This window comes from Mastomys coucha, unplaced genomic scaffold (assembly GCF_008632895.1).
Source record: "Mastomys coucha isolate ucsf_1 unplaced genomic scaffold, UCSF_Mcou_1 pScaffold15, whole genome shotgun sequence".
Taxonomy (NCBI): domain Eukaryota; kingdom Metazoa; phylum Chordata; class Mammalia; order Rodentia; family Muridae; genus Mastomys; species Mastomys coucha.
The window spans coordinates 120,149,547-120,177,093 of record NW_022196897.1 but is presented as its reverse complement, the minus strand read 5'-3'; the positions used below and the strand labels follow the sequence as shown (position 1 = coordinate 120,177,093).

The window sequence follows — 27,547 nt, the reverse complement described above, 5'->3', positions numbered from 1 at the left end:
CTTATCTAGACAACAAAACAACACGTCTGCATGCAAAATTGATCTTTCCTAAATTAGTTTAGAGGCTGACCTTCAGTACTCTCAAGTACTCTGAGTTGCATAGCTGTGTTTTAGGCTAGGAACATAAACCACGTTTGTATGCTAGTATGCTATATTAACTGCACCACTGAATTTTACAATTTTATAATTTAAGACACCTAAATAAGCTCATGGGCCCTCTAATTATGTTACATCAAGGTGTAGTAGTTCCAGGATACAGATTCTCCTAATGTGTATCTGTAAAGACACAGAAATCATGTATGACACTGATTCTAGGTCTGACAAAATTGTAGATGGGGGAAAAATGGGGTCCATTTCACTGCAAGTAGCAATAGTCACGAACAGATTCATTTTGTTAATACACGTATTTTAAAAGTCTATAAAATTTAAGAAAAGTTTACTTTTTTAAAAGGCTGCATTATCTAGTTTTATCATTAATCTAGTTTTATCTCTTTGGGCAAGGCTGCTTCAGTAGTATGTGTATTCAGAGAGCTTTTAAATTGTCCCTTCCTCCAGCCGCCATGGTCCACTCCACAATTCTTGGATATTTGTGTTAACATGAAATGGAGGATGGGTTTATAGCCAATGGCCACGTTTCCCTTTAGAGAAACAGCAAGCAATCGCTTAAACAGCATTGGGTCATCTGTGTATTTTCAGCCCGACAGTCTGCAGGAAGAGCCTGCCGTTGCCTTGGGAAACTGCAAACGGTTGCTTTGGCAACCGCCATCCTGCAGCGCGTTGGGGGCGTGGCCAGGGCGACTGGGCGTGGCCTTGCCGGGCGGGCAGAGGAGAAGCTGCGAGAGGCGTGACAGGCGTGGCTGGGAGCGCGGCGCTGAGGCGGGTTGGCCTTTCCTCAGACCTCTGGGAAGGCGGTTGCTTGGGGTGAGAAGCCCAGCCACTGCTCCCCGCCCTCAGAGAGCCGAGGTACCTCACAGGCGCCACCATGACAGGCGGCTTCTGCGTCCCAGTACTCCTGGCCGCTTGGCTCGCGGCCGCAGCGGCCGAGGGCCTGGAGCAGGCCGCGCTGCCGGCCGAGGAGAGCCGTGTGCAGCCCATGACCGCCTCCAACTGGACGCTGGTGATGGAGGGCGAGTGGATGCTGAAATTGTGAGTGTCCCCACCCGCCCCGCACGTCGCTTCGTATTCGCGGTGCCCGCCGTCCTAACCCGGGCTAGACCCGGGCCGCGAAGTCCCTGCCTGCCAGCACCTGCGGTGGCGGGCCGCGGCCTTCGCAAAGAGCATGCGCACAATTGCCTGCCCTTCGCTGTCAGGCTGCGGATGAAGAAGCGCAGCCTGCATCCTTAGCCACTTTCACCATTGCATTAGGCCAAAAGTGTTTTTTAGAAATGGAGAAGGCAGTTCACCAGGGGGAGGAGTCGGAAAGGCGGAAGAAAACTCTAAGTCCTTGGAGGTATAGCCATACTAGAAAAGGAGCAGCTATTCAGGGACTCACACACCTAGGTGAGGTGTGTGGAAATTTAAGCCATTGCAGCAGGGAAGGAAGACCAGTTTGTGTGAAATACCACTTTTCCTTTGGAAGACCTTGAGATGTCATTGTGGAGCAAAAGCATAAACACGGGTGGCTAAATTAAAAAAGGAAAGATTGCAGTTAAATTCTGATGCCATAATTTTTAGAGGTAGGGCTTTTGAGTCAGTATCCTCGTTGGATTGCGCCAATGGCATAAAGGGCAATAACAAATAGTCCCCTTTGAACAACAGAAGTCTGTAAGTGGTGGTTGGTGCGTAGTGCTGTGCTTGAAGGTTATGCGAAGCTGTCAGGACAAAGAGAAAGGATTTATGTTGGTTGTAATATAAAATTAATACCAGGGAAGGGGACAGTCATCTGAAAAGGCGTCATAGAGTCATGGGCGTCCGGGGAAAATGAAAAATGTTTGGGAACATAATTTATGAGACCACATTACCATAGCTGGTGGCCTAAGGTAATACAGATTTATCACTACCATTTGGTAATTAATTTTATGTTGAGGATATAGATATTCTCAAGATTGTATTTTTTAAAAAAATTTATCCAAGGGCACATTTTGATTTCTTCAGTTCAGATTGTAAGTAGATGCCTGAAACCAGGGTTAAAAAGTATGTAAATTAAAGAACATAGTGAGTATTTATCCCCTCAAAATTCTGGGCCTCAAAATGCAATACTCCTGTTAAATCATCAAATCAGTAAAACTATAAGGCTATGGATATGAATAACCTCTTTGAATGAAAATGAGGTCATATCCTATTTGAGAGAGACATCTTTTTTTGATAGGGTTTGATAGGGTATCAAGATGTATTTCTGGCTGGACTAGAGCTGGCTGTGTAGACCTGAATGGCCTCCAAGTCACAGAAATCAGCCTGCCACTTCCTCTTGAGTGTTAGAGTTAAAGACACTAAGCTTTATGTTAACATTGCCAAGCTTGCAATATTTCAGAGCTTTGAGAAACAGCTTTTGTCAGCTACTTCTATAGATAGTATTATCATTTCAAAGATCCTTATTCAGGTGTTTATCTAGATGGTTTTCTAGTTAGACTGAGTGTTTTTACAGTCTCAGGAAAAAGGCCTCAGATCTGATGCTGTTAACTCCTTAGTAGTTTGAATTTTCTTTTTTTGCTGTTTAAGGAAAAGAAATAAGAACAATAAAACTGAGATGATTGTAAGTTCCAGTAAGCTTCCAATTTAGTGCAGGCTAATAACTCCTGGATAGTTCCTATTTTATTGTTTTAAAATGCCCAACCTAGATAGTTATAATCCATTCCTGGGACTTGCTATGTGTCTAGCTGCATTATATATATATATATATATATATATATATATATATATATATATATATATATATATATATATATATATATACATATGTATGTACATACATACATACACACACGTATATGCATACACATATATGTAAAATTGCTTCTTCTCTCTTTTTTTAAATTGAGACATTATCTTAACAAGTGCTTCAGAATTGGTAGGTAGGAAGTAAGGACTTATGCTATTACATTCAGTTTCTCTCTGGATACCAGAAACTGCTTCAGAAGAGCTACTGTGCCTCCTGTCTTTTTAAATTTTTTTTAAAATCTATTTTCCTGTGTTACTGGATGACATTTCTCATTCTTTAGAAAACTCCAAAACTTCTATTTGTATTCTCATAACCACTATAGGCCTACTATAAATACATTTTGGAGTGTTCTTTCAAAACAGCTACTCCCCTATACATATAAGAGAGAAGCCATACAAGCATGAGGACCTGAGTTCATCTCCTCAATAGCCATGTAGTTAATCATGTCTACAATTCTGGCACTGGGGAGCTGGAGTAGGAGAACCTCTGATACTTGTTTCTCAGTTTGTCTGTTAAACAGGTGAACTGCAGACTTGCTGAAAGATCCTGCTTCAAAAAAAAAATTAGGTAGAGAGCAATTGAGGAAGACACCCAGTTGACCTTCGGCCTACACACACATGTACACACATGCATATCTATGTACAAGCCACATACAAACCTGTGCGCGCACACACACACACACACACACACACACAAATACTCATGTAACTATACATGCTTATATGACCTCTCAAGTCAGTGCTTTTTCAGATGGTCTAGTCTTATATTTTGAGATTATTAGGACTGCAGATAAAATGTATTTGTTTTCTGTAAAGAAGTGAGTTAGAAAGCTTTGTGATCATATTGGTAAAAATTTGACTTCATTTTAAATTATTATTTTAAATTTGTTCATACACTGCCACTCTTTGGGAATCTGCTTTTCTTTCTCAAGTTATACAAAGCTCTTGGGACACAGTTCATGCCTATATTGGTATTAATCATTTGCTCTTAAATCTTAGCAATGTTTGGGGCTTTGAGACATGAAAAGCTATTACAAAATTTAATTAGTGAAATTTTCTTTGTATTTTAAAGAATCAATGTTTGTGGTCCTTGGACTTGAATTTTCAATTTTGAAAATTATTATGTTTGAGAAATACCAATTAAAATGAATTTGTGATAATCCATTATATTTATTTTGAAACATTTTTACAGAACTGCAGAATGACTTTATTACTACTTGAATTTCTTTCATGTTAGGGGTCTGTTATGTACTTACTCTCCTTCCCTCTCATTTATTTTTATGTATTATTTTATAGTGTTATTTTCCATTTCTTCTCCCTCACTGTAATTGGTTGCTATCCTTAAACACCTTTTGATGCTAGCTTTTCTTTATTTATTTGGTTTATATATACTACCTTTCATTTAATTACTTCCTAACTTTTTTTGTGTTTTTTAACACTTGTCTCCTATTATGTTTCTTTTTAAAAAAACCTTTTTCATTATAATTTATATTTTTCATTTAAAAAATTTAGTTTTTTTCATATATTTTAATTTTATTCTTTTCCTCCTGCCATCTCTTGCCATATTCTTTCCACTTCCCTACCCACCCAACTTTATATGTTCTCTTTCTCTCGTAAAAAAAATCCTAAACAATAAAATCAACAAAAACTGAAAATAAATAAAATAAAATATAAAATATCAATTATGCAAATAAACCTAAACAAACCAAAAGTACTCAAAACCAACCAAACAAACAAACATCCCCCAACCATGGAGTCTGTTTGGTACAGGACCTACCCTGAAATATGGTTGATATGCTCAGTGACACTTGACTGGAGAAAACTGATTTTTGCCTTTCCCAGCAGCTATCAGCTGCAGATAGCTTCTTGATTAAAGGTGAGAATTCGTATACACTTCTTCTCCATGCTAGGGTTTTGTCTAGTTTGAACCTGTGCAGGTCTTGCACATACTCTCATAGTCTTTGTGAGCTCATATGTCTATCGGTTTGCTTGTTTCCAGCAGACACTGTTTCCTTGGAGTGGTCATCTCTGGCTGTTGAAGTTTTAGGGCTGAGTGTTTCAAAGTCTCTCACTGTGCACCTTGTCTAGTTGTAGGGTCTCTGTTAATTTGCACCTACTGCAAGAAGCTTCTGTGATGAGTTATGAGTAGTGCTCTGATTTACATTTATAGCAATGTGTCATTAGGAGTCATTTTATTGCTATGTTCCTTTAGCACAGTAAAAATAGTAGGCTTTCCCATACAGCCTATGACTTATAGTCTCATATTCTTGGCCACTTTCGAAATGTCAAGAATGGATTCTATTTCATGGAATGAGCCTTAAATACATTTAAAAAGTGGTTAGTTATTTCTATAATATTTGTTCCATTATTGCACCAGTATATCTTGTAGGTGTGTTGCTGTTGTAGGTCTTGGGTTTGTGGCTGAGAGTTGATGATGGCTGTTCTCCAGTAGTGTACAGAGTACCTCTAACACCATGAACACTGGTCAGTAGGGGTGAAGCTTCTAATCGGACACTCAAGCTTGATTTCTCTATTTTCGATGTTATAAGTGAGTGGCGTCTTCAGCAGCAGGTTACAGAGGGTAACCAATAGGTTTGGCAATAGTGTGATGTTTGGAGGGTATCTGGGACCCCTTTGGCCTGTGACTAAACAAGATGTAGCCCATTTCTGGCACTGGAGGTTTTACTTTAGACATACAATGTTTAGTTGGGATATTGCCTCCCTCACTATATGGTTACTTAATTTAAATTCCTTTTATATATATTCTATAGTAGTAATTTCCCATATGACTTTTCAAAAGGCCTTTAGTGTTATCTGCTCTTCTACATATTTTATCCTTTACTCTGCTCTCCAACCCTCCTTCCTGATAATCCTATTCTAGTTCTGTTGACACTTTTGTTCTTTTTTTTTATTAGATTTTTTTTATTTACAATATCTTCTTTCCCAGATTCCCTTCCAAAATAAAAAATAAAAATAAAGTAAAATAAGAAAAAACAAAACAAAACTAAAACAATCCCCTGTTCCCTCTCCTCTCCCCCTGCTCACCACCCCACCCTCTTCCACTTCCTGGCTCTGGCATTCCCGTACACTGGGGCATAGAACCTTCACAGGGCCAAGGTCCTCCCCTCCCATTGATGACCGATTTGGCCATCCTCTGCTGTACACATGCTGCTGGAGCCATGAGTCCCCCCATGTGAACTTTTTGGTTGGAGTTTTAGTCCCTGGGAGCTCTGAGGGTACTAGTTAGTTCATATTGTTGTTCGTGCTAAGGGGCTGCAAACCCTTCAGCTCCTTAGGTCCTTTCTCTAGCATTTGAAACCCAGAATATGCAGTATTATTCTCTGTAATATTCTGGTCCCCCGCCACCCCAAATCCAAAGAAATGTCTAAACTGTCTTGACATCCATGTAGCATAATTTTGATCTGCTTACCTATATTATCTCCTGGATTTTATATATATATATATATTTAAAGACTTATTTATTTTTTGTATATGAGTACACCATTGCTCTCTTCAGACACACCAAAAGAGAGCATCAGATCCCACTACAGATGGTTGTGAGCCACCATGTGGTTGTTGGGAATTGAACTTAGGACCTTTGGAAGAGCAGTTGGTGCTCTTAACTGCTGAGCCATCTCTCTAGCCCCAATAAAATACATTTTTAAGTGAATTGATTTACTTCTATAAAGGAAGTTAATTTTTTATAAAGTATGACTTCTGACTTTGTTCTTGGGCTGCTCGTGTATCAAAGCTGAGATTGGATACATGGTTATGCCACTATAGGCCTTTTATTCTGCAGAACCTCAAAGTTTTAGTATTGTTTTTCCAGTGTTTTTCTTATACTGTACGAAAAAAATGTTGACTTGCTCATGTCAAATAGTTAAATTTACTCTAGTTTATCTGTTTATTGTGTTTTATTATTTGCATATTTAAGAGATAGTGACTATGCTTGTTAAATGTCAGGTTTGGGGGTGTGGATGTAGGAAAGTGAAGGTGAATGAGGTACAACCTTGATTTCAACTGATGGTCTGTTGTGCTCTGAAGGTGGTAGCATGAGTATCATTCAACTACTTTGGAACTTCTTACTGGATACTAGGCTTTTAAAGACATTTATGAGTGGTCTTTAATGGGACATCCTTGTCATTTTGGGCTGGACAGCTCTTTGGTATATGAGCATGCTTGATTGGTTGGCTCTGGTTTAGGTTCAGCATCTCAACTGATCAGCATCACATAAGGGAAGGCTCTGTTCCTCAGGAAGCAGGAACCCATCCATGTTTTCATCATCTCTAGTTTCTGTAGATGACAAATATTATTGTTGTAAGCTTATTTTTGATACTTAACATTTGAATAAGTGCCCCACCTTCCCTACAGGAAACCCCTTTTTATAATACCTGTGTGTCTAGCATGGCTCTAACCACATCTGGTAAGTATAAATCTGGTTAAATGCCAGGTATTAAGTATTTTGTTTTATTTTTCCATTATACTATAAACATATAGAGGGATAAAATTTCTCTTCTTCCCTGTTTAACTCTAGAGCCTTCCTATTAAATAGCAAGTGCTCAATATTTTTTGACTAAATGAATGAATAAATACAATTTATTTCTTTACTAAGTCTTTTCAAAAATACCATTTAAAGAATTTCTATGTGTCATCTCCCATTTATTATTGCTGTTATAAATGTTTGGTTTTTTCCTATGACTCAGTCCTGCTCTTCTCTGTTCTAGGTACAGGCAATGAAACAGTCATTGCCTCTGGGATTCATTTTGCCTGGGAACATACTGTTTCTTCACTCACGCAGTGTTAGAGTTTTCATACAGCTATAGTTTTCATTATTTACACAGATGATTAAATGTTAGGCAGTTGCCTTTGCCCTTAGTTGTCTCCCAGAACTTTAAGGTAACACTAGGCTGCTGAAAGCACCACATACTTCAGACACAGGGTTGGGAAGAATAGAGCTGGAACTAACCTGCGAGCCTCTTTCTTCTGAGCCATAGTCCTCCTAGTATTTGAAGGTGCTGTGCAAGCTGCCAGAGAGAAAAGCAATCAATAGTCCTACTCAGCTGTAAAAACACAAGACTACAATAATGACTAGCCTGCCAAGATAGCTCTACGGGTACAGTGGTAGCACTAATATCTTGAGAGTAACTAACACTTAGTCTAGTTAGACTTGAGGTCTACTCAGTAGGAGGGGATTTATGCCTAGTGTTGTCATCCTAGCCAGTTACCCTTGATAGGTGAGATTATAGATTTTGGAGGAAAGACTGTTAACTGCCATTTCCTAAGACAGTATTATTTTTAACTGCATTCTAAATACTTATTCTTATGTCTACAGATAAGTGTAGCTCTCACCCCTTATGAAAAAGAAACTTCTTTTATCCGCAGATAGAGACCATTACAAAAATCCACAACTGGTCTAAATGTAGAGAACAACTGACTATGGTTTGCCTAACCTCTGTTGATAATCTATAACATAACCCCTAAACATAAAGTTCAGGGATCATAACAAAAGAGGAGACAGAAGAATTGTAAAAAACAGAGGAACAAGGCATCTGCTGTGAGATGTGTCTTCTCTATATAGTGGGGAATATATATCTGCCAACTTTGAAGCAGGATGGTTGCTAATTCCAAACCATCTTAGACTACAAGTAAGTTCAAGGCCATTGTTGACTCTCTTAAACTATATATAGCAAGACTCTGTCTTAGAAACTAAGAAAGTATAAATCAGAGATCAAGAATGTGGCCGTAGGTTTGATCATAAACACTTAAAGAAACAAACAAAAAAGCAAAAGCAAAACTTGAGAATTTGGCTAGTTTATTACTTTTCCTCCTTGGTTTCCATTTTATAAGCATGGCATGTACAATGATAAAGACACACACACACACACACACACACACACACACACACACACACACACACACACGTCCTTTGTTGCTCTCTATCCCCTGGTGGTGTAATTTATATGCTAAACATTCACTCATTGTGTGGTAACAATTTACTGTTAACAAGTTTTTAAAATATATTTCATTCATATCCTCAGTATCTTTTTGTTTCTTCTTAAAAGTTTGATTTAAGTAGACTTACTAAGTTATGTCTAGTTGATAGCTTCCTGAAATATATTTTAAAGTGTGCCTTGTGACTTTTTTTCTCATTGAATATCCTGTTCCATTTTTTGAAGATGATAATTTTATTTTAGTGTTTTTATCTTCTAAGTATTATTAACCAAACAAAATGTACTTCACTTGTATCTATGTATTTTTTGTGACATTGTGAAAAAGCTAATTTTTCTTTAAATTGGTCATGGTACTATTTCCAAATGGAATTCTAGCATATACTGTTTTTTATTCACATGTTTTGTATTAAACAGTGCCCTGCCATTCCTTCAGCTAATCTATCTCAAAAATATTTACACTATAATTCATAACAGTAGCAAAAATTATAGTTATAAAGTAGTAATAAAAATAATTTTATGGTTGGGGGTCACCACAATATGTGGAACTCTGCTAAAGGGTCCCAGCATTAGGAAGGTTGAAAACCACTGCTTTCAGATCTGTAAGACTTATTTAATTAAACTCCTTCTACTTTGAAATTTTATCTTGCTTTCTGTATTAGTTTCCTCAGACTGCTATAACAAATTAACACCATATTGGAGGCCTGAAATAACTTCAATCTATTCTTTCATAGTTCTGGAGATAACAGACCTGCCATCAAGGTGTCAAGGTGTAGCAGGGTTGTTAACTCTATAGACTTTGGAACTGTCTCTTCTGGGCTGCTCTTAGTTTCTTGTGGCTGCTGGTGTGAGCCTATGTGTTTTTTATGTCTGCTTAACTACAGTCCTTAACTACATCATGGCTTTCTTCCTTTTCTTCATCAGCGCTCTCTCCTCTTACTCTTGTAGGAACTATTATTAGATGTGGGCCCTGTCTTAAATCAGGATGATCTCTTTCCAATATTTCCAATTTAATGATTTGTGTGATGACCTTCAAATAAGGTCACCTGGACTAGAATTTGAACATTATTTTGGGAAAATTATTTAGTCCATATATTTTACAAGCAGAAAAATCACTCTATTCCTATTTTGACATCTTGAGATTCAACACTAAGAAAAACATCTCAGCTTTACAATCTGGGCCGTGTGTGTGTGTGTGTGTGTGTGTGTGTGTGTGTGTGTGTGTGTGTGTTTTATAGTATTTTTTTATTGTTATTTGTTCATTTTTTGACACAAAGTCCTACTACTTACCGTATTCCCTTGACAACAGAGGGTGTTTTCTTTGAATCTGGGGGAGGCTGACCTCTAGTAAGCTCCAAAGATCTTCCTGTCTCTGATCCTCAACAGCCCTGGAGCTATAGTCACATACAGCCATTCTTGTTTTTGTTTTTCACATGGTCTAGGGATTTGAACCTTTAGGCCTGCATGCTTATACAGGAGTGCTCTTACCCCGTAAGCTATATCTCCCTAGTCTTTGTTCTCTTTAAGGCTGTGAAAAATGTTTTCACCTTCTCTTACTCAGTGCTAGATTCTTCATGTATACCATTTTCCTGCTTAGATTGGAACATTTGTTAACCCTTTCTTGGCTGATTGTTCTCCTCAGGTCTTAGCACAAATGTTTCTTTCTCTGTTGGCTCTTATGGGATGTCATTACCTGTTTGTAGCTAAACAGTACATGTAAAAAGCAGAGTTATGGCTTTACGGCCCAGATTCTTAATGTTTTCAGTTTTAGAAAGAATTGAGTAGTTCTTTTTTCTTTGGAAAATTTAAGAACTTTATCAGGTATTTATATACTTGAAAACACACTAGGGGATCCAGTAGTGACAGGTCTGTGGTCTCTGATCTCTGCCTATCATTTCTGTAGATTTGAGAGGTCTGAAATTTGCTTGGCTAGTATTGGGACATCCTTGAAGGTTATTTTGCTTTGGGTGCTTGGAACGTATTTGCCCCAAAGATCAAAGCTAGAGGATAACACTTAATTCACTTATTTTTAAAAATTACATGGAGGAAATGTTTTGTATGTTGAGATTATTTTGAAAATATTCTCAATTTTTAAATAGAATTAATATTTGTATATAAAATTATAAGGGGAAAATATACTCTTGTTTTTCTGTGCCATATAACTTTGGAAAGCTTGCTTTTATTCTCCCCTTTAGTTAAGAATTTATTTTTGAATGTTCTTTTATTTTTGTTTATAGATTTTACTCCACATATTATGTGTTGATTAGTTCTTTTTGTCTTCCAGTTATGCTCCATGGTGTCCATCCTGCCAGCAGACTGATTCTGAATGGGAGACTTTTGCAAAGAATGGAGAAACACTTCAGATCAGTGTGGGAAAGGTGGATGTCATTCAAGAGCCAGGTACTGTGAATGTGATCTATAGATGGCAACGTCTAGCAATTGCTTACTTAGAAAGTTTCATGTATATAGAAGATTTGCCAAGTAGGATGTTGAAAATGACCACATTTTGGCGCATATATATATATATATATGTTTATTATTATTACTATTTGTTAATATATTAACAGTAAGTTATTAACAGTAAATATGGTAGTTCACCCATCATGTTTTTAGCATGTTAAATCTGGTTTCCCATGGCTTTTTGTATAGTTTTTTTCTTTTTTGAATTGTGATCCAATCAGGTTTCATAACTTGAATTTTGTTGTTTTTAGTTTTCTCTCAATCTGGAATTATCCTCTCTTTTTAATGGCATTAATATACTTATGAGAATAGGCCATGATATACAGATATTTTCTTATGATAATAGCTTCTCCCATTTTTTATAAACTGGAAGCGTGCTATAGATAAGTGATTCTGTTCAGGTTATGGAAAGAGTACTCCATGGGTAGTGCTGGGACTTTATATTGTATTTCATCAGAAGGCTCTGAGTATCACCATTTATGAAGTTAAGCTTGAGTACTTAGCACCACTAAAAGCATTAAATATGGAGAAACAACCCCTCCTTTCTCTTTGTGATGTTCTTGCTTTAATAGATACATCATTTTGGGTTTTAGAATGGTAGCCTCCCGAGCCATTCCATGTGACTGTGTTAGCTATAATTTATAAATAGAAAGAATTACTTTTCCTTCAGTATGAGATATGAGGTAATTTTAAATTCTGAAAAGATAAACATAATATGTTACTATTTTTAGTTTAAAAATAACTATTATACATAAAAACACAAGTTGAGTTTTGTGATAGAAATTCTATTTTAGCTACTGAATCCATTTATAAAAAAAACAAACCACCACAATTTGTTTTCATTTTTTAGTAGATGGTATTCAGTGTAAACTTATGTAAGACCCATTAGACATACTTTATGATAGATTTCTTCAAAATGCAGCTATCCTATTCACATTTCAGTCCCTTAGTATCACCTAGTAAGTTCAGTGTGATTTAAGTTAGATAAATAGCCTAGTGATAGATTTATAATTCTAATGTTTAATAGGTTTCCATCTAAAATGTAGAATTTTTGCTATTTTTTCAGTTGCATGTAGATCAAGGATAAAGAAAAATGGGTTATGAAATATTTTAAAAATGCTTATTTCTGCCACATTGTTTTATGTAAATGTAAATACTAACAGTACTTGGGATACTTACCAAAGAAGGAAAAATAACTCTTCTTTGTGGCATCTATAATAGTAAAGAAACAATTGTTTGATGTTTTAGGACAATTTAAGGGAAAACACTTAAGATTCCTTAAAAATATTTTGGATTATTTTATATGTATGAATACTTTGATTACATGTATATCTATGCATTATGTATATTCATGGTACCCTTGGAAGTCAGAAGAGGCATCAGATTAATTGAAAATGGCATTAGAGATGTTTGTTGGCTACGATGTGGGTGCTAGGAATTGAACCTAGGTCTTGCAAGAGAATACATGCTTTAAACCATTGAGCTATCTCTCCAGACTCATCTATGATTCTTTTAAATTATAAAAACTTAACTGCAATTACTAAATCAAAAATTGTAGGAGAGGCTAGAGAAATGAACTAGTTAAGAGTACTTATTGCTCTTGCAGAGGATCAGTTCTAGCTTCAAATGGTGGCTCACAACTGTCCATGTTTCCAGTTCCGTAGTAGCTCCAGTTCTAGATAATATAATGCCCTCTTTCTGACTTCCACAGGCATCAGACACTCATATGGTGTTTGTACACACATGCAGGAAAAACACTCATGCACATAAAATAGCTACATGTATATTTTTAACTAAAGTACACAATTCTGCATTCTTAATTGTCTAAATGGCTAAAGAATATGGTCTTTAATACTAGTTTTTTGGTTGAGGGTAAACTAAACATATGATGGTACTGTAAGATCTTACTGCCAAAGGGAAGTAAATATCAACACATTAGTTAGTGTAACTGTATTTTGTTATATTCACAAAACAATGGGTTTTTACAAAACATGTCTCTATCTTTTAGTGACACATGATTGTATGATACTGGCTATAGTCTTTTAAGTATATAATTTTACTTTCAATTACTAGTTTAATGCTTTTATTAATGTTGTAATAGGGCTTAGAAACAATCCTGGATATTTGAGTTTTGATATAAATGATTTAGAAATAGCTAAGGAAGACAGATATGACTACTATTCAGCTTACATTCTAATGAAGGGAATAAATAATAAAAACAAAGTGGAAAATAACATAATAATTCAGTAGTATAAATATCTAAGCTACTTCCTTCCTTCCTTCCTTTCTTCCTTCATTCGTTTCTTTTTAAGATATAAAGGGTTTGTAGTCCCTTAGGACGAACATCAATATGAACTACCTAGTACCCTCAGAGCTCCCAGAGAGTAAAACACCAACCAAAGAGTACACATGGTGGGACTAATGACTCCAGCAGCATATGTATAGCAGAGGATGGCCAAGTTGGTCATCAATGGGAGGAGAGGTCCTTGGCCCTGTGAAGGTTCTATGCCCTAGTGTAGGGGAATGCCAGGGCCAGTAAGCAGGAGGGGCTGGGGTGGTGAGCACGGGGAAGGGGGAAGGAAAAGGGGTTTGTTTTAGTTTTTGGGTTTTTTTCTTTTTTCTTTTTCTTTTTCTTTTTCTTTTTTGGAGGGGAACCTGGGAAAGGAGATATTGTAAATAAAGAAAACATCTAATAATAAAAAAAAGATATAACGGGCAAGGAAGATCTGCTTACTAACAGGAAGAGATCTTGATAAAGTGAGACCACAGACTTCAACAGTCTTTGAGGGAAGAATGTTCCAGGTAGAGCAAATACCATGTGTCAGTTGGACTACCTTGAAAAATAGTATGACCAGTGGGCTGAGGATAGCCAGGAACCAAAATAGTCTTGTTGGCCATGGCATCGAGTGTGCATTTACAAAGTATAGTTGGAAGGGTGGTGCTAAAGGATTTGCATAGATACTTGGCATGACTTATATTTTAAAAGAATTCCTTTAGTTGATAAGTGAAAAAATGATAGGGCTCAGAAATGGAAACAGGAAGTATAGTTGAGAGATTAGTTCAGATTAGTTCAGTAAGAACATGGTGGATTAGAAGCCATAATGAGTAAATTTTTGGATTTGAGACTAGGATTTCCTGATAGATGAGTTATAAGATGTGTTGAGAGGATACGAGTGAAGGATCAGTTTTGGGACAGAGGAAAAAAATCTTTGCTAGATATACATCTGTCAGAGTTAGTATACAAAATACTCAAAAATAAAACAATGACAAAGAAAACCAACTAAGTATACACACACACACATACATACACACGGAGGCAGGGGAGGACAGAGAGTGAGAGACAGACAGAGTGAGAGAGAGAATGAGAAAAAGCGAGGGAGCGAGAGACAGAAAAAGAGAGAGAGAGAGAGAAAGAGAGAGAGATATTGAGTGTGTGTGTATGTGTGTATGTATGTTAGTTGGGGTATGGAACTAACTAGTTCTCAAAAAAAAAAAAAAAGGAATACAAATGGCTGAGAAGTAGTTTTAAAAACATTCCACATCTTTAGTCACCAGAGAAATGCAACTATTTTAAAATTTCATTTTAATTACGCATAACTCTCTGAGATCAAAACAACAAATGATCCTGAATGCTGGCATGGATGTAGGGAAAAGGAGGTTCTTATTCACTGCTGAAATGCAAACTGGTATACCCGTTGTCAGTATGGATTTCAAAGAGCTAGAAGTAGATTTAACACACAATCTAGCTATACCACTTGGGCATATAAGTAGAGGACTCTCTGTCTTATTATAGAGATACTCGCTTATTCATGTTCATTGCTGTTCTAGTTACAATAGTCAGGAACTTGAAAAAGCCTAGTGTCTATCAACTGATATAGAGAGGACATCTTACCTGAAATCATCCTTAATAGTTTATACAAAATCAGTATTCTGACTGAGCAATTAAAATACTACTACTCATGAGAATATTACTAGATATTTCTGTGTAAAATCTGTATTTGTTTCAGATCTCTGTTTGTGTACTTTTATCTAGGCTGACTTGGCCTCAGGAGTTGATTGCTCTTGCCTTTGCATATCACAGTATATAGCTCCTGACAAGATCTCGTCCTTCCTCCAAGCTTTTAGTTCTTCTTTAAAATGAGTTTTAGATAAATTTTATGATATGGAATTAAAATCTTATATATTCTGGATTAATACCCTACTGTTTATTTTTTCTAAATTAAACTCAAAATTCTGTAGCAGAGGTTTAGTTGTTTCCATTAGAAAGTGTCTTGAAAACTTATAACTTGAAGTTCCCTCACACAAAAAGATTTATGTGGTTTTTAATACTTTGCTGCAGTAGTATTTTAAAGCAGAAGTTACAGTAGAAAAGGCATGAAGAAATTTTGGAAGACTATGTCTAAACTTTGTTTTCTCTTTGCAGGTTTAGGAGTATAACCTTTTCTTTTCTTTTCTTCTTTTCTCTTCCTCTCTCTCTCTCTCACTCTCTCTCTCTCTCTCTCTTTTTTTTTTTTCCTGAAGGAGTGGTATCAGAGGAGAGTGGTATCAGGGATTGAACCCAGTGTATCACATGTGGTACAAAACCACAGCATGGGCTGTATCTCTAGCCTTTTTCACATTTTAATTCTGAGAAAGCAGAGAACTTTTGTTCTAGGGGGAGATTAGGCAACCTATTACTCTTCCAAAGGTACCAATGACTAATCAAGAGTTTGATTCCACCAGAGAGTTATACTAAGGAAGTACTGGGTTTATACGCTTTCTTAAAGATCATGGGTATATTAGTTAAGAGTTTCTATTGCTGTGCTAAACCACCAAGGCAAAAGTGACTTGGGGAGGAAAGGGCTTATTTCATCTTATAGCTTATAAGTCTATCTATCACTCATGGAAGCTAGAGCAAGAACTAGAGCAGAAGCTATGGAGTGCTGTTTGCAGACTTGCTTCATAGCTTGTTCAGCCTACTTTCTTGAAGCACCCTGGACTATCAACCCAGGGACCATCACAGTGAGGTTAGTTCATCTCCCAAATTAATTATCAAAAAAAAAAAAAAAAAAAAAGTACCACAGGCTTGTCCATAGGCAAGTTTTGCAGGGGTATTTTCTTTTAATTGAGGTTTCCTTTTTAAAAATGATTATAGTTTGTTGACATAAAAGTAGCCAGCACAATGAGTTAAGGCAGCCACAGTGGGAAGGTATGCCCTTCTGCATGGTTAGTAACTTCGTTATGACTGTACCTCCCCAAGATCACATTTAAGCAGGCAGAGTATCATGTAACCTCTTGTGGGAAGTGGCGGATACTTCAGTGAGGGTCCAAAGATTCTTCCAGCCTTTTCTTCCATGGAGGATTATCAACGCAGCTTGGCATGGAAGGTAGTTATATACCACACTCCAGCTTTTCCTTTGGTTCTTAGGTTTTTTTTTCCTGTCCTTCTCTTCCACAAGGTTCTCTGAGCACTGAAAGGGGTGACATAGATGTCTGACTATTCCTCTCCAACTTCAGTGAGGCATTGAACCCCATGCTCTCTGTTAGTCCCTCTATCTCTGGAGCATGAGTTTTGGAAAATCTTGGTGGGTATTCCTCCTACTAGAAAACATAAGCAAGGAAAAATTTGAAATAAAATAAAATAAATAAAATAAAAACTGAGTCAAGTAATAACCTGATTATATACATGACACAAATGTTGGGCAGTACCGTAGCTGGTACAAATTTATTTAACAAAGAAATAGCATCTGCCTCTTCACTAGGGCCTATGACTTCCTTGGCCACACAGGTTTTTGTCTAAGTATCATATGTGAATTTCTCCCTGTGGATCAGGCCTTAAGTCCATTCAGAACATTTGTTCTGTCTGTAACTACTTGTGTCACTATTTTAGGGTCTGGCACATACTGTCTGATACTGTGTCATGAAGCATGAAGGATCCACAGCTGAGAAAGACTATGCCAGTAGCACCTTCAGCACTGTAAAAACTGTTCTGCAGGGAAGTGGACACTCTGTCTCAGTCCTAGCCCTACTTCTCGAAGGCCTAAAACATAAACTATGTGACACCATCAGCATTAATGTCCTACCATTCAATTCTGGAATGAAACCAATAACAGTAGCAGTAGCCTAGGAGCTTCTGGGGCCTCTATGGCTGACAGCTTCTTAGGAGATAACTCACCCTATGACTAGGATTCCCAACTAATGACTTTATGGTTTCTAGGAGCTTCATTTTCATACTCTCATACTTGGCAGAGTGTTTATCATGCAGACATGGCATTCCATTGCACTTACAAGAATGCCGGCCTGGGATATCCCCTTATAGATATCTCCTGCTCAGGGGCCTCAAACCTTAGTGATATACTTCTCTAACCTTCACACTACCCATGCCACTACCACATTTGCAAAGGGCTCATCAACCACATGCCCCATGAAGACAGAAAATTATGTTAAAATAGCCTCTGCAAATGCTCCAACCTCTGAATAGTATAGGTTCAGCTGTCTTAACTACTCCTATCAGGAGCAATGGTATTGCTCTTTCCAAACTCAACTCTGATTTGGTCATAGTCTGCTGACTACATTAATGTGTCAGAATTTCTACCCTAGGTAAGGCTAGGAAACTTCTACCCATTATCTCCTTCTAAGATCCAAATGACCAAAGTTTGATTCTACAAAAGTTCACCATGGGGGAACTAATATAACACATCTTTACAAAACAATGAGTGAAGGAGTGAAGAAGGGTTACAGGCAAGTGAGGATATCCCTAAAACAGGCACACTAGATGGTCTACCCCAATAAGGATAACGACTCCCTCATGGCTGTGTAGCTGGGGACTATTTCCTTAGTCTTTCCCTGCCTATATACTCTAGCCCTTCCCTAGGGCCTATGCAGTTAGGGAAGAATTCTGTATAACTGGGAGGAGTGAATAGATATTCCACCCCTCATTCTGTGAGGAAACATAAATAAGTCAGCAAGCCCAGCCAGGATAGGAAGTATTTTATGTAAATAGAGATTTATTTTATAAAAAATTATGAAAACAGATTGTCAGTGCTTCAGTGTATCAAATTTCAAGTGACCCAAGAGAAAAAAATTCAAATAGCTGATTTGCATAGATGCTTGATTTTTGTTGGTATTGTTCAGCAAGAGAGGTAGGTAGAAATAATAAGTATTAAGAGAATTTATCTGATTTCCCCCAGATATGTTCTTTCCCTCCACTAAGTACAGGTACCCTTCTAAATATAATTGAAAGTCACATTTATAGGATAGAGAGCTATTTTGCAGTCATTGTGTGTTGGGTTTTGCTGCATTTTGTTGTTGTATAATGTCTCCGTGAGGCTATGATTGTGATGAGTGAAACTCTTTTCCTCTCTGAGAATACTGCCTACTTTTCTCACCAAGTTATCTTCAGGAACTACCAGGGTTCCTCAAAGAAGTTTCTTTTTATTTTCATTATTTTTGTTTGTTTGTTTGTTTTGGTTTTTCGAGACAGGGTTTCTCTGTATAGCCCTGGCTGTCCTGGAACTCACTCTGTAGACCAGGCTGGCCTCAAACTCAGAAATCTGCCTGCCTCTGCCTCCCAAGTGCTGGGATTAAAGGCATGCGCCACCACTGCTTGGCCTCAAAGAATTTTCTTAGTAACTATTTGCTGAATGAAGGAGACTTTATTCTGTTTGCCTTTACATATAGATAATATAACATCATATATGCTTTATGTTTAGTAGAGAGTTGTAAAAACAATGAAAATAAGTATGATTCATGTACAATACCTGGAAGTTTTATAAATATACAAAATTATGTAAAACAATTAGGATATTAAGTCTTTTAAAAATATTCATTAATGGAATGGAATAGTACAAGTATCTTTATATTATTTTTTATTTTATGAGATAGGGTATTACTTTAGTTTTAGACTGGCATGAAACTTGATATATAGACTAGGCATTCTTCAGATTTGTAGTGCTGGGATTACCAGCCTCACTGGGCCTGGCTTATATTTTAAACTTGTTTGTTTGTTTGTTTTTCTGAGACAGGGTTTCTCTATGTAGTAAACTCTTGCTGCCCTGGACTCAGAAAGGGATCAGGGATCAGGCAGGCCTCAGACCCACAAAGATTACCTGCCTCTGCTCCCCAAGTGCTAGAATTAAAGGCTTGCTCTACTATGCCTAGCGCAGTTATTTTTAAATGTTCTTTTTAGTTTTAAAAATTTATTCTTAGGGACTCTCATATATTTATATAATGAAATATCACATCCTCCCTCAGATTATCTCCAGAACCTCTACATGTCCTGCTTTCAACTACATGTACCTGTCTTTCTTTTATTCTTCTTCTCTGTCTTGCTTAGTAACTTACTAAGTTTACTTATTGCTACCCATATGTGCATGGATATGGGGTCATCTACTATATAGTATAGACGGTGGAAAGAATTTATAATCCTAACAAGCTCATATAAAAGACACACAATCTAGGTATTTTATTCATAAGCCATACGCCTAATTAGGCAGGCTTAGTGCTATACAAACTTATTCCCCGGCTATAAAGTTCTTTGTTACTTGCTGTTTCTCCTGGCCATGCAGTCCTGGTCTGCGGGGGGCTTCTTCCACCTCCTTCTTCCTCCTCTTCCCTATACCTGCAACTGTCTCACTCAAACCTCTAGTCTCACCTTTCTTCCTCCAATGCCCTATCCCAGGCTCTCCAGTTCCCCATCCTTCATTGCTACACACCTCTGTTCAATTTCATGACCCCCTGTATATGATCTCTGTCTCTTCCCATATCTGATCCTACTCCTCCCTTTTTCCCCTCTTCCTCTTCAGCCCCTCCCTCTCTCCTCCTCCTGTGAGTATTTTGTTTCCCTTTCTAAGGACTGAAGCATCCTGGGAACACAAATGCCAGCCCAGGCTACTAAACCGAGCAAAACTCAGTTTCCATAGATGGAGAAACCAGGATATTCCATAACAAAACCAGATTTACACAATATCTTTCCACAAATCCAGCCCTTCAAAGGATAATAGATGGAAAACTCCAACACAAGGAAGGAAACTACACCCTAGAAAAAGCAAGAAAGTAATCTTTCAACAAAACCAAAAGAAGATAGCCACACAAACATAATTACACCTCTAACAACAAAATAACAGGAAACAACAATCACTGGTCCTTAGTATCTCTTAACATTAAATGGACTCAATTCCCCAATAAAAAGACATAGACTAACAGACTGGATATGTAAACAGAACCTAGCATTTGGCTGCATACAAGAAATGCACCTCAGTGACAAAGATAAACACTACCTCATAGTAAAAGGCTGGAAAAAAAAATTTCCAAGCAAATGGTCCCAAGAAACAAGCTGGAAACAAGCCATTCTAATGTTGAATAAAATCAACTTTCAACCAAAAGTTATCAAAAAAGATAAGGAAAGACACTTCATACTCTTCAAAGGAAAAAAAATATACCAAGATGAACTCTCAATTTGAATGCCTATGCACCAAATGCAAGGGCACCCACATTCATTAAAGTAACTTTCCTAAAGCTCAAAGCACATATTGCACCCCACTCTCATCAATGGGCAGATAATGGAAACAGAAACTAAACAGAAATGCAGTGACACTAACAAAAGTTATGAACCAAATGGATTTAACAGATATCTATAGAACATTTCATCCTAAAACAAAAGACTATAACTTCTTCTCAGCACCTCATGGTACCTTTTTCAAAACTGACCATATAATCCATCGCAAAACAGGCCTCAACAGATATGAATCAGTCTTTTCAGAAGGTAAGGTAGTTGCTCATTGAAATACTTAATATATATCTATAGTAAGGTACATATATTTCAGTTTACAAACTCTGTAGAATGAAACATATCCATTTTCCAAATTTCATTTCTTTGGGCATCCTTAGGGTTACTTCCTGTAGGTAATGGAGTTTGGTTATATAAAGTGCAAGTAGGACATTTCCTTACAATCTCCTTGGCTTGCTGCCAGGTGATAGAAAATTCTTTCTTTAAACCTCTGCTGTTAACATTCTGTGTTTTGTTTTTTAAATGAAATTCTGAAACCTCTAGTACACTTTTCATTAATAGTACACTTTTCATTAATAGCTGATCAATTTCATCATTACCTTGTATCAGAGGACCTGGAAGACTTGTATGGGATGTAACTTGTGTTATATACAGTGAATGATTCTTACTTATGGTCACTTATTGTAGTTGCAAAAACAGTGAAGTCAATTCAGAATCATTCGAAGTTCAGCAGTCTAAATTCAAAACAACTCTTTTTACATGTTGAGAGCCAGTTACTATATTAAGAGATTCCTGAAAAATCTAATAACATGATAGGGATTGGATATAATTCTGACTTTTGAACTGATTTATAAGGACTCTCAACCACCTTATATCTTCTGGTTTATACCCTGCCTTTCCTGATTTATTTTCATAGTATAAAATATAGAGACTTCAGAAATTGGAGTTCTTTTTATTATACAAAGGAGAATCTAAAAGGACCCTCTTCCCAATAAATAATACCCTGTTCTTTTTAAGTTAACAGCTGTGGTATACCTATAATTTATTGAATCTTCACTATCTTAAGGACTGTGTTATGTTCTTCACATAATTTAACTGTAGAATAACTGTCACTATTACCCATCTTATAGATAAGGCAGCTAAAACATAAAATTATCTAAAGCCACAACAACTAGTAGGGAAAATTAGTATTAAACTTGTATATATTGTTATATAATATATTATTTTAGCTTTCATACAATCTCAAGTAAAACATAAACCAGAAAATTCTAGGGTAACACGTGAAACATGTCTGTGTCAGTAACTGGAAAGTATTAGGAAATAAAAGTGACTAAAGTTTTTGTTTGTTTGTTTAAGTCAAAAGATAATCAATAAATGCAGTTCAGTAATTCCAGTGATATTTGTTCATGTGGTTGTGATAGCAATCTTGAAGATGCTACTTCCCAGCACTGGGTGTTTGAGTTATATGGTGTTTAGCTTTTAACTGATTTTGTTTATGTTTTCCCTAGGTTTGAGTGGCCGCTTCTTTGTCACTACTCTCCCAGCATTTTTTCAGTAAGTTTTATTAATTTTATTATCTTATAAAGATTAAAATTCAGCACTGCAGGGGACCATGCTAATGAGAGGTGAAGGGACAATGGCAAAAAAAGTTCCATGGATATAGCACTTGGGGTCATTCCAGATACTGGCCAAGCAGGTTCAATGAAATCAGTTTCACTCAGCAGTTCATGAGGAATGCAGAGGAAAGAGAATGTGTAGACTCTTCCTGTGAATCCTATCTGGGCTGAGTAGGTGGGAGAGAGAAGGGTTAGAAGTAGATGTGAGATGTGTGCTTTGCTCTTGATCATGAGCTAGAAACTTAGATGGCATGAGTTTGAAAATGTGGATACAATATTTGTTAATGTGATAACAATGGATATTTGGTAGAAAAAGTAAAAATAATCGGTTGCAAGCATGCTAGTAAATGAGTTGACTGATTAAATATTGCTGGAAATTTAGATTTTAGTTGCAGATTACACAGTGATGAAATAGAAAAGTTAATGCTTTAAGCTTTAGAATTTCTAATTTGTATTAGATTAAAATAACACATACCTTCTGTGTTAATGTCTGGGTACAGTTTTTTCTTCATTTGAGCTAATTTAACAAGCAGAGTTTACATGTTTATGATCAATAATAATTTATTATGCAATTCCTATTTTGATTTATATAATTTCTGCTTGATTTTATAATGTATAGTGCAAAAGATGGGATATTCCGCCGTTACCGTGGTCCAGGAATCTATGAAGATTTACAGAACTACATATTAGAGAAGAAATGGCAATCAGTTGAGCCTCTCACTGGCTGGAAGTCCCCAGCCTCTCTAACGTAAGTTATCAATAGGTTCCACGTTAGTGTATAGACCTTACAAGTCTACACTTTTTCTTCATAGTCCTTCTTATCTAAGACTAATTGGTCCATTAGTGTTGTTTTGTGACCCACATGTACTTCAAGTGGACTTAGTGTAGCAGGAATTGATCGGCTAGATTGGAGGGAGGTGTTACAGATAACCTCTCCTCCAACTTTTGCAGCAAGCCGTGCCATCTGTTTTCTCTTTACAGATGTGGTGTTGGGTACTGGTTGGCATTATCTGGAAGGATAAATGTTTCTTGAATTACAGTACTCAGGGATTCTTGTGACTTATTTTGAACATAAAACTGGTGTTTTTGGCTGTCTTGCACAATTTCCTGGGGATAGCTTTTGCTAATATCTAGTAAGGTAGGTAAGTCGAAACTGTATTAGCTCATTCCTTATTTGGCTTTAATCTTGAATGGTCCTATTAGTAAGTAGTTCTAGTTTGCATATACAGGTGTAAGAAATATCCTTAATACCATGGAAACAATATAATGTAATAGTTCGTCTAATACATGGCACATGTGTTAGTGCTTCAGAGATATGGAGCTTATCCTAAAATTAACTCACTTTTGGCATTTCATTCTACAAGTAACTGGACACTGATTTTTATGTTAGATGTTGTTCTAAGAGATGTATCTATGACTTCACCACATAGGCATGCTTTCTCCACTCCTTTTATTAGATAACTTAAAGCTAGTAAGACAGATTACAAAACAAACTAGAGACATATGATCATTTGGATAGAGCTGTTAAAAACAGCAGCGTATTTTCTATTAGTAGGCTGGAAAAACAAGGGTCGGGGACTTGAGGAGGTGTTAAGAGAGGTTGCTCTGAAGGGAGAATTGGGGTGTGATTTCCAGGACAGGAGGAGCTGTGGCTCACATAAAAGCAAGACTGGCATAGTCACTGGATGACTGTAGCCTACATAGAAGCCTCAGTTTGAGAAAGAGCTTGTGAAGTTCTTGGCGTGGCAAAGTGGCACACTCTGAAAGGATGGAGCAGAGCCTAAGTTGAGTAAGAGGTAGACTGAAGACAGATTGTGCAGGGCCTGTTATCACAGTCAGGAAGGGATTTATTTATTTATTTATTTTGTATAAGTGCATGTAAAACAAAATTGACTCTTAGGATGAAAGATTGGAGAGGACAAGATTAGCTGAAGAGCAAGCTGCGCATCTGCTTCTTATATGTAAGCAGTTATGTCAAGCCCATTTGTGCTCTTTGGTTGGTGGGTCAGTCTCTGGGAGTCCCAAAGGGTTCAGGTTAAGTTGACTGTCGGTCTTCCTGTGTAGTTTCTATCCACTCTGGGTCTCCCAACTCTTCTACAAGACTGTCTGAGCTCTGTCTAATGTTTGGCTGCAGGTCTCTGCATCTTCTTCGGTCAGCTGCTGGGTAGAACCTCTCAGAGGGAAGTTATGCTAGGCTCCTGTGCAGCTTGGTGCTGGGGCTGTCCCCGGCTCTGTTTGCCTGTGGATCCTGTTCCCCTAACTGGACCACTTCTTCTGGTCTCAGTGGGAGAGGATGTGCTTAGTCCTGCAGTGACTTGATGTGCCAGGAACTCAGGGTAGGGGGAGGACCTCCCCCTTCTCCGAGGAGAAGGGGAGGTTGGGAGGGACTATATGAGGAGGTGACTTGGAGGAGAGGGGGTGTAAAGTGAATAAATAAATAAATTAGTAGAAAAAAAAGAAAAGGTGAAGAGAAAGCAGCTAGAAGGTTTTTACAGTTCCAGTCCAAAAAAAAAAAAAAAGGCAGCTTGTATCAGGGTGTCATCAATGATGGAGATGGGAAAAATTAGTACATTTAAAATTGATTTTGAAGGTGGAATTGGCCAACATGAGGAGGGTCATTTACAAGAAAATAAATCTCTGGGATTCCTATTTAATACTTGGTGAATCTCATTATGTCCCACCATCAAGATTCTGCTAGATGTTGAAAAAAAAAAGAGGCCATAAGTTTGAGAGGAAATAAGGGGGCATTGTTTGGGTTGGAGGTGGAGGGAGGAAAGGGAAGGAGAAGTGATATGATTATATGTTAATTAAAATATTGAAAAAAAAACCCTCTGTTGGATAGCTTTGGGTATTTAAAATCAAGACTCTGGCTTTCAGTCACCATTCTAGCATGGAGTGGAAAGGCTTCATGAGCCCTCACCTCTAAATCGAGCTATGGATGGTACGAGTCAGTTTTCCTAAGGGTGGCTTCTGGTATGTCAACCTCCATAGGATGGCCCCACACCTAGGAGTTTATAATTGGAGTTGATAGGTTAGGAAAAAGAAGGAGGAGGAAGAAGGAAGATGATAATGACAACATGAAGCAAGGGAGCAGTGAGGTGGGGATGGATCTTGGAAGGATTGGGTTGAATATGATTAAAATTTATTGTGTAGAATCCTCAAAGACTTAATAAAAATTATTAAAAAGGAAGAAGAAAAAAGATTGTTAGGCTTGATGGAGATATAGACTTTGTAAAGCTGTTAAGGTGAATGTGTGTAGATAGTTCGCTGTGGAGAATTGATGAACATGATTAAAGAGAATTCGATAGTGTTTAAAACCTTAGAATGAAAGGGAACATCTAAGAAATATAAGAGTAGTGTTCTTGGGATATATCCATGACCCTCCTCAATTTAACTACTAAGCACTAAGCTATCAAAAACAAGTAGATGAGTGAGAGGACAGGAGGTAAAGATAGGCCACCAAGCCTAATGACCTGAGTTTAAACTCTGGCCTCACATGGTAGAAAGAGGGCACTGATTCAAGCAAATTCTCTTAGGATCATCACATGTAGCCCAACTTGTATTTACATGTATATACAATAAGTACATGTAATTAAAATTAAGAAAGGAAATTGAAAAATTAGTACCAGTGAGGCAGAAGGAAAAATAAGAGTGAAACATTTTCTAGAAACTTAATAGAAGATACTAAAGAAAGAAATAGTAGTTACTTGTGTCCCATGATGCCAGGAGGCAAAGAAAGATGAACTCTGATAAAGGCATAGAATGCAGCAGGCTGACATTGTTATGGCCTTGACACATGGTGGTTAGGATGTAGCTAGATTTAAATGGTTTCGAGACATACCTAACTGAAGGAATTGCAAGAGAGGACTGCTTCTTAGATAATTTTGTTCTGAAGCTCCAGGGCATTGTGAGGGGAAGAGTTGCTCACTTCAAAAGATGGAGGTGAGTATGACATGTCTTCATGCTAAAGAAACTGATTCTGGAGAAGTAGACAAATCGATAATTCAGGAAGAAGGGAAGCTGGAATCGTGTCCTCAAAACAAACAGGTTAAGATCCAAGTCACGGGCTGATAAAAATGGCCAGATAGACTTTGCTGTTGATACAAAGGTATGTTATATACCAGGTTCCAATTTGGCGGTAGGAAGATGAAAGTGGTCACTTGCCACACCAACCCCTGTAGAATTTTTGTGACAAGTTCCACAGACTGAGATGAAAACTTCAAAAGAAGGAGGCTTCCTAGAACCGGTTGTGGAACTCTTGGCCGGAACAAAATATCGAGCCGTAGTTCTCATGACAATTATCTGTTTCATCTTCTTCTATTCCTTTTCTTATTTATGAGATGTTCCTGATAGCCTAGACTAAGATTTTAAGCAAGAAATATGGATAAGAAACCATCCTTTGAGATGGGGTCACTAGCCATGACCTTATCTCCAGGAAAACCAGCGATTTACTTCAAAAATCATTTGCAAAATTGCATAATAATATTATATAGGTAAAAACTTTCCCGACAATAAAGTTTCATATGACTACATGTGTATCATCAGAAGTGGGCTTTGGTATATAATAAAGAAAGCTTTAAATAAAAAGAATTAAAATAGTTTAAATTTACACCTTGGTGATTCACAAAAAATTAGGTACTAGATGTTAAATAATAACTGACCATAAAGAATTTATTAACCTGGTCTTGGAAATCGTGTCACTAGCCTTGGATGATTTTTGTGCTTAATTGTGCCAAATGACAATCTGTGCTGTCCATGCTTGCTTCAGTAAACACATCTCAGAGTTGTAATACTTGCTTCTTTATGTATAAACACCCTTGCTTGAGAGCTGCAAAATACACTCAGATTCAAACTGCCTCTGAGTTTCTGTTTGTCACCATCGAATCCTTACCCTCGTAGTTGTCAAGGACTCTAGTCCCAGGGGCCGCCATATCTGACTGTGGTGGTCTGTGGCAGTCACCTAATGCCTTCTGATTTTACAGTGACATACAAGGAGTACTTGTTAGCTCACAGTGCTTGTGGAGCGATGATGTGTAGGATTAAAAAGAAGAAAAAACAAACAAACCTTTATGGTAGTTATATCCTGAAAGATACTATACTAGACAACATTGAGCTTTTACTTTTGTCACCAGGATATGTTGTCTTTCTTCATATATAAT

At 37.2% G+C, this 27,547-nt stretch overlaps 1 protein-coding gene and 1 long non-coding RNA gene across 2 annotated transcripts in view; one reads left to right on the top strand and one right to left on the bottom strand.

Moving 5' to 3' along the window:
• Positions 1 to 793: 793 nt before the first annotated feature.
• Positions 794 to 27,547, top strand: part of Tmx4 (thioredoxin related transmembrane protein 4) — a 41,569-nt gene continuing 14,815 nt past the window's right edge. The window contains exons 1-4 of the mRNA XM_031372011.1: positions 794 to 1,146; positions 11,110 to 11,225; positions 22,281 to 22,326; positions 23,008 to 23,136. Of these exons, the coding sequence (XP_031227871.1) occupies positions 983 to 1,146; positions 11,110 to 11,225; positions 22,281 to 22,326; positions 23,008 to 23,136 (455 nt within the window). The 5' untranslated portion in view covers positions 794 to 982. The remainder of the gene's footprint in view (positions 1,147 to 11,109; positions 11,226 to 22,280; positions 22,327 to 23,007; positions 23,137 to 27,547) is intronic.
• LOC116090997 lies at positions 6,773 to 27,342 on the bottom strand. Its single transcript, XR_004118885.1, has 4 exons — positions 27,280 to 27,342; positions 12,465 to 12,497; positions 7,844 to 7,901; positions 6,773 to 7,170 (listed from the first exon to the last, which is right to left on the bottom strand). It is a non-coding gene; the product is annotated as an uncharacterized LOC116090997 (long non-coding RNA).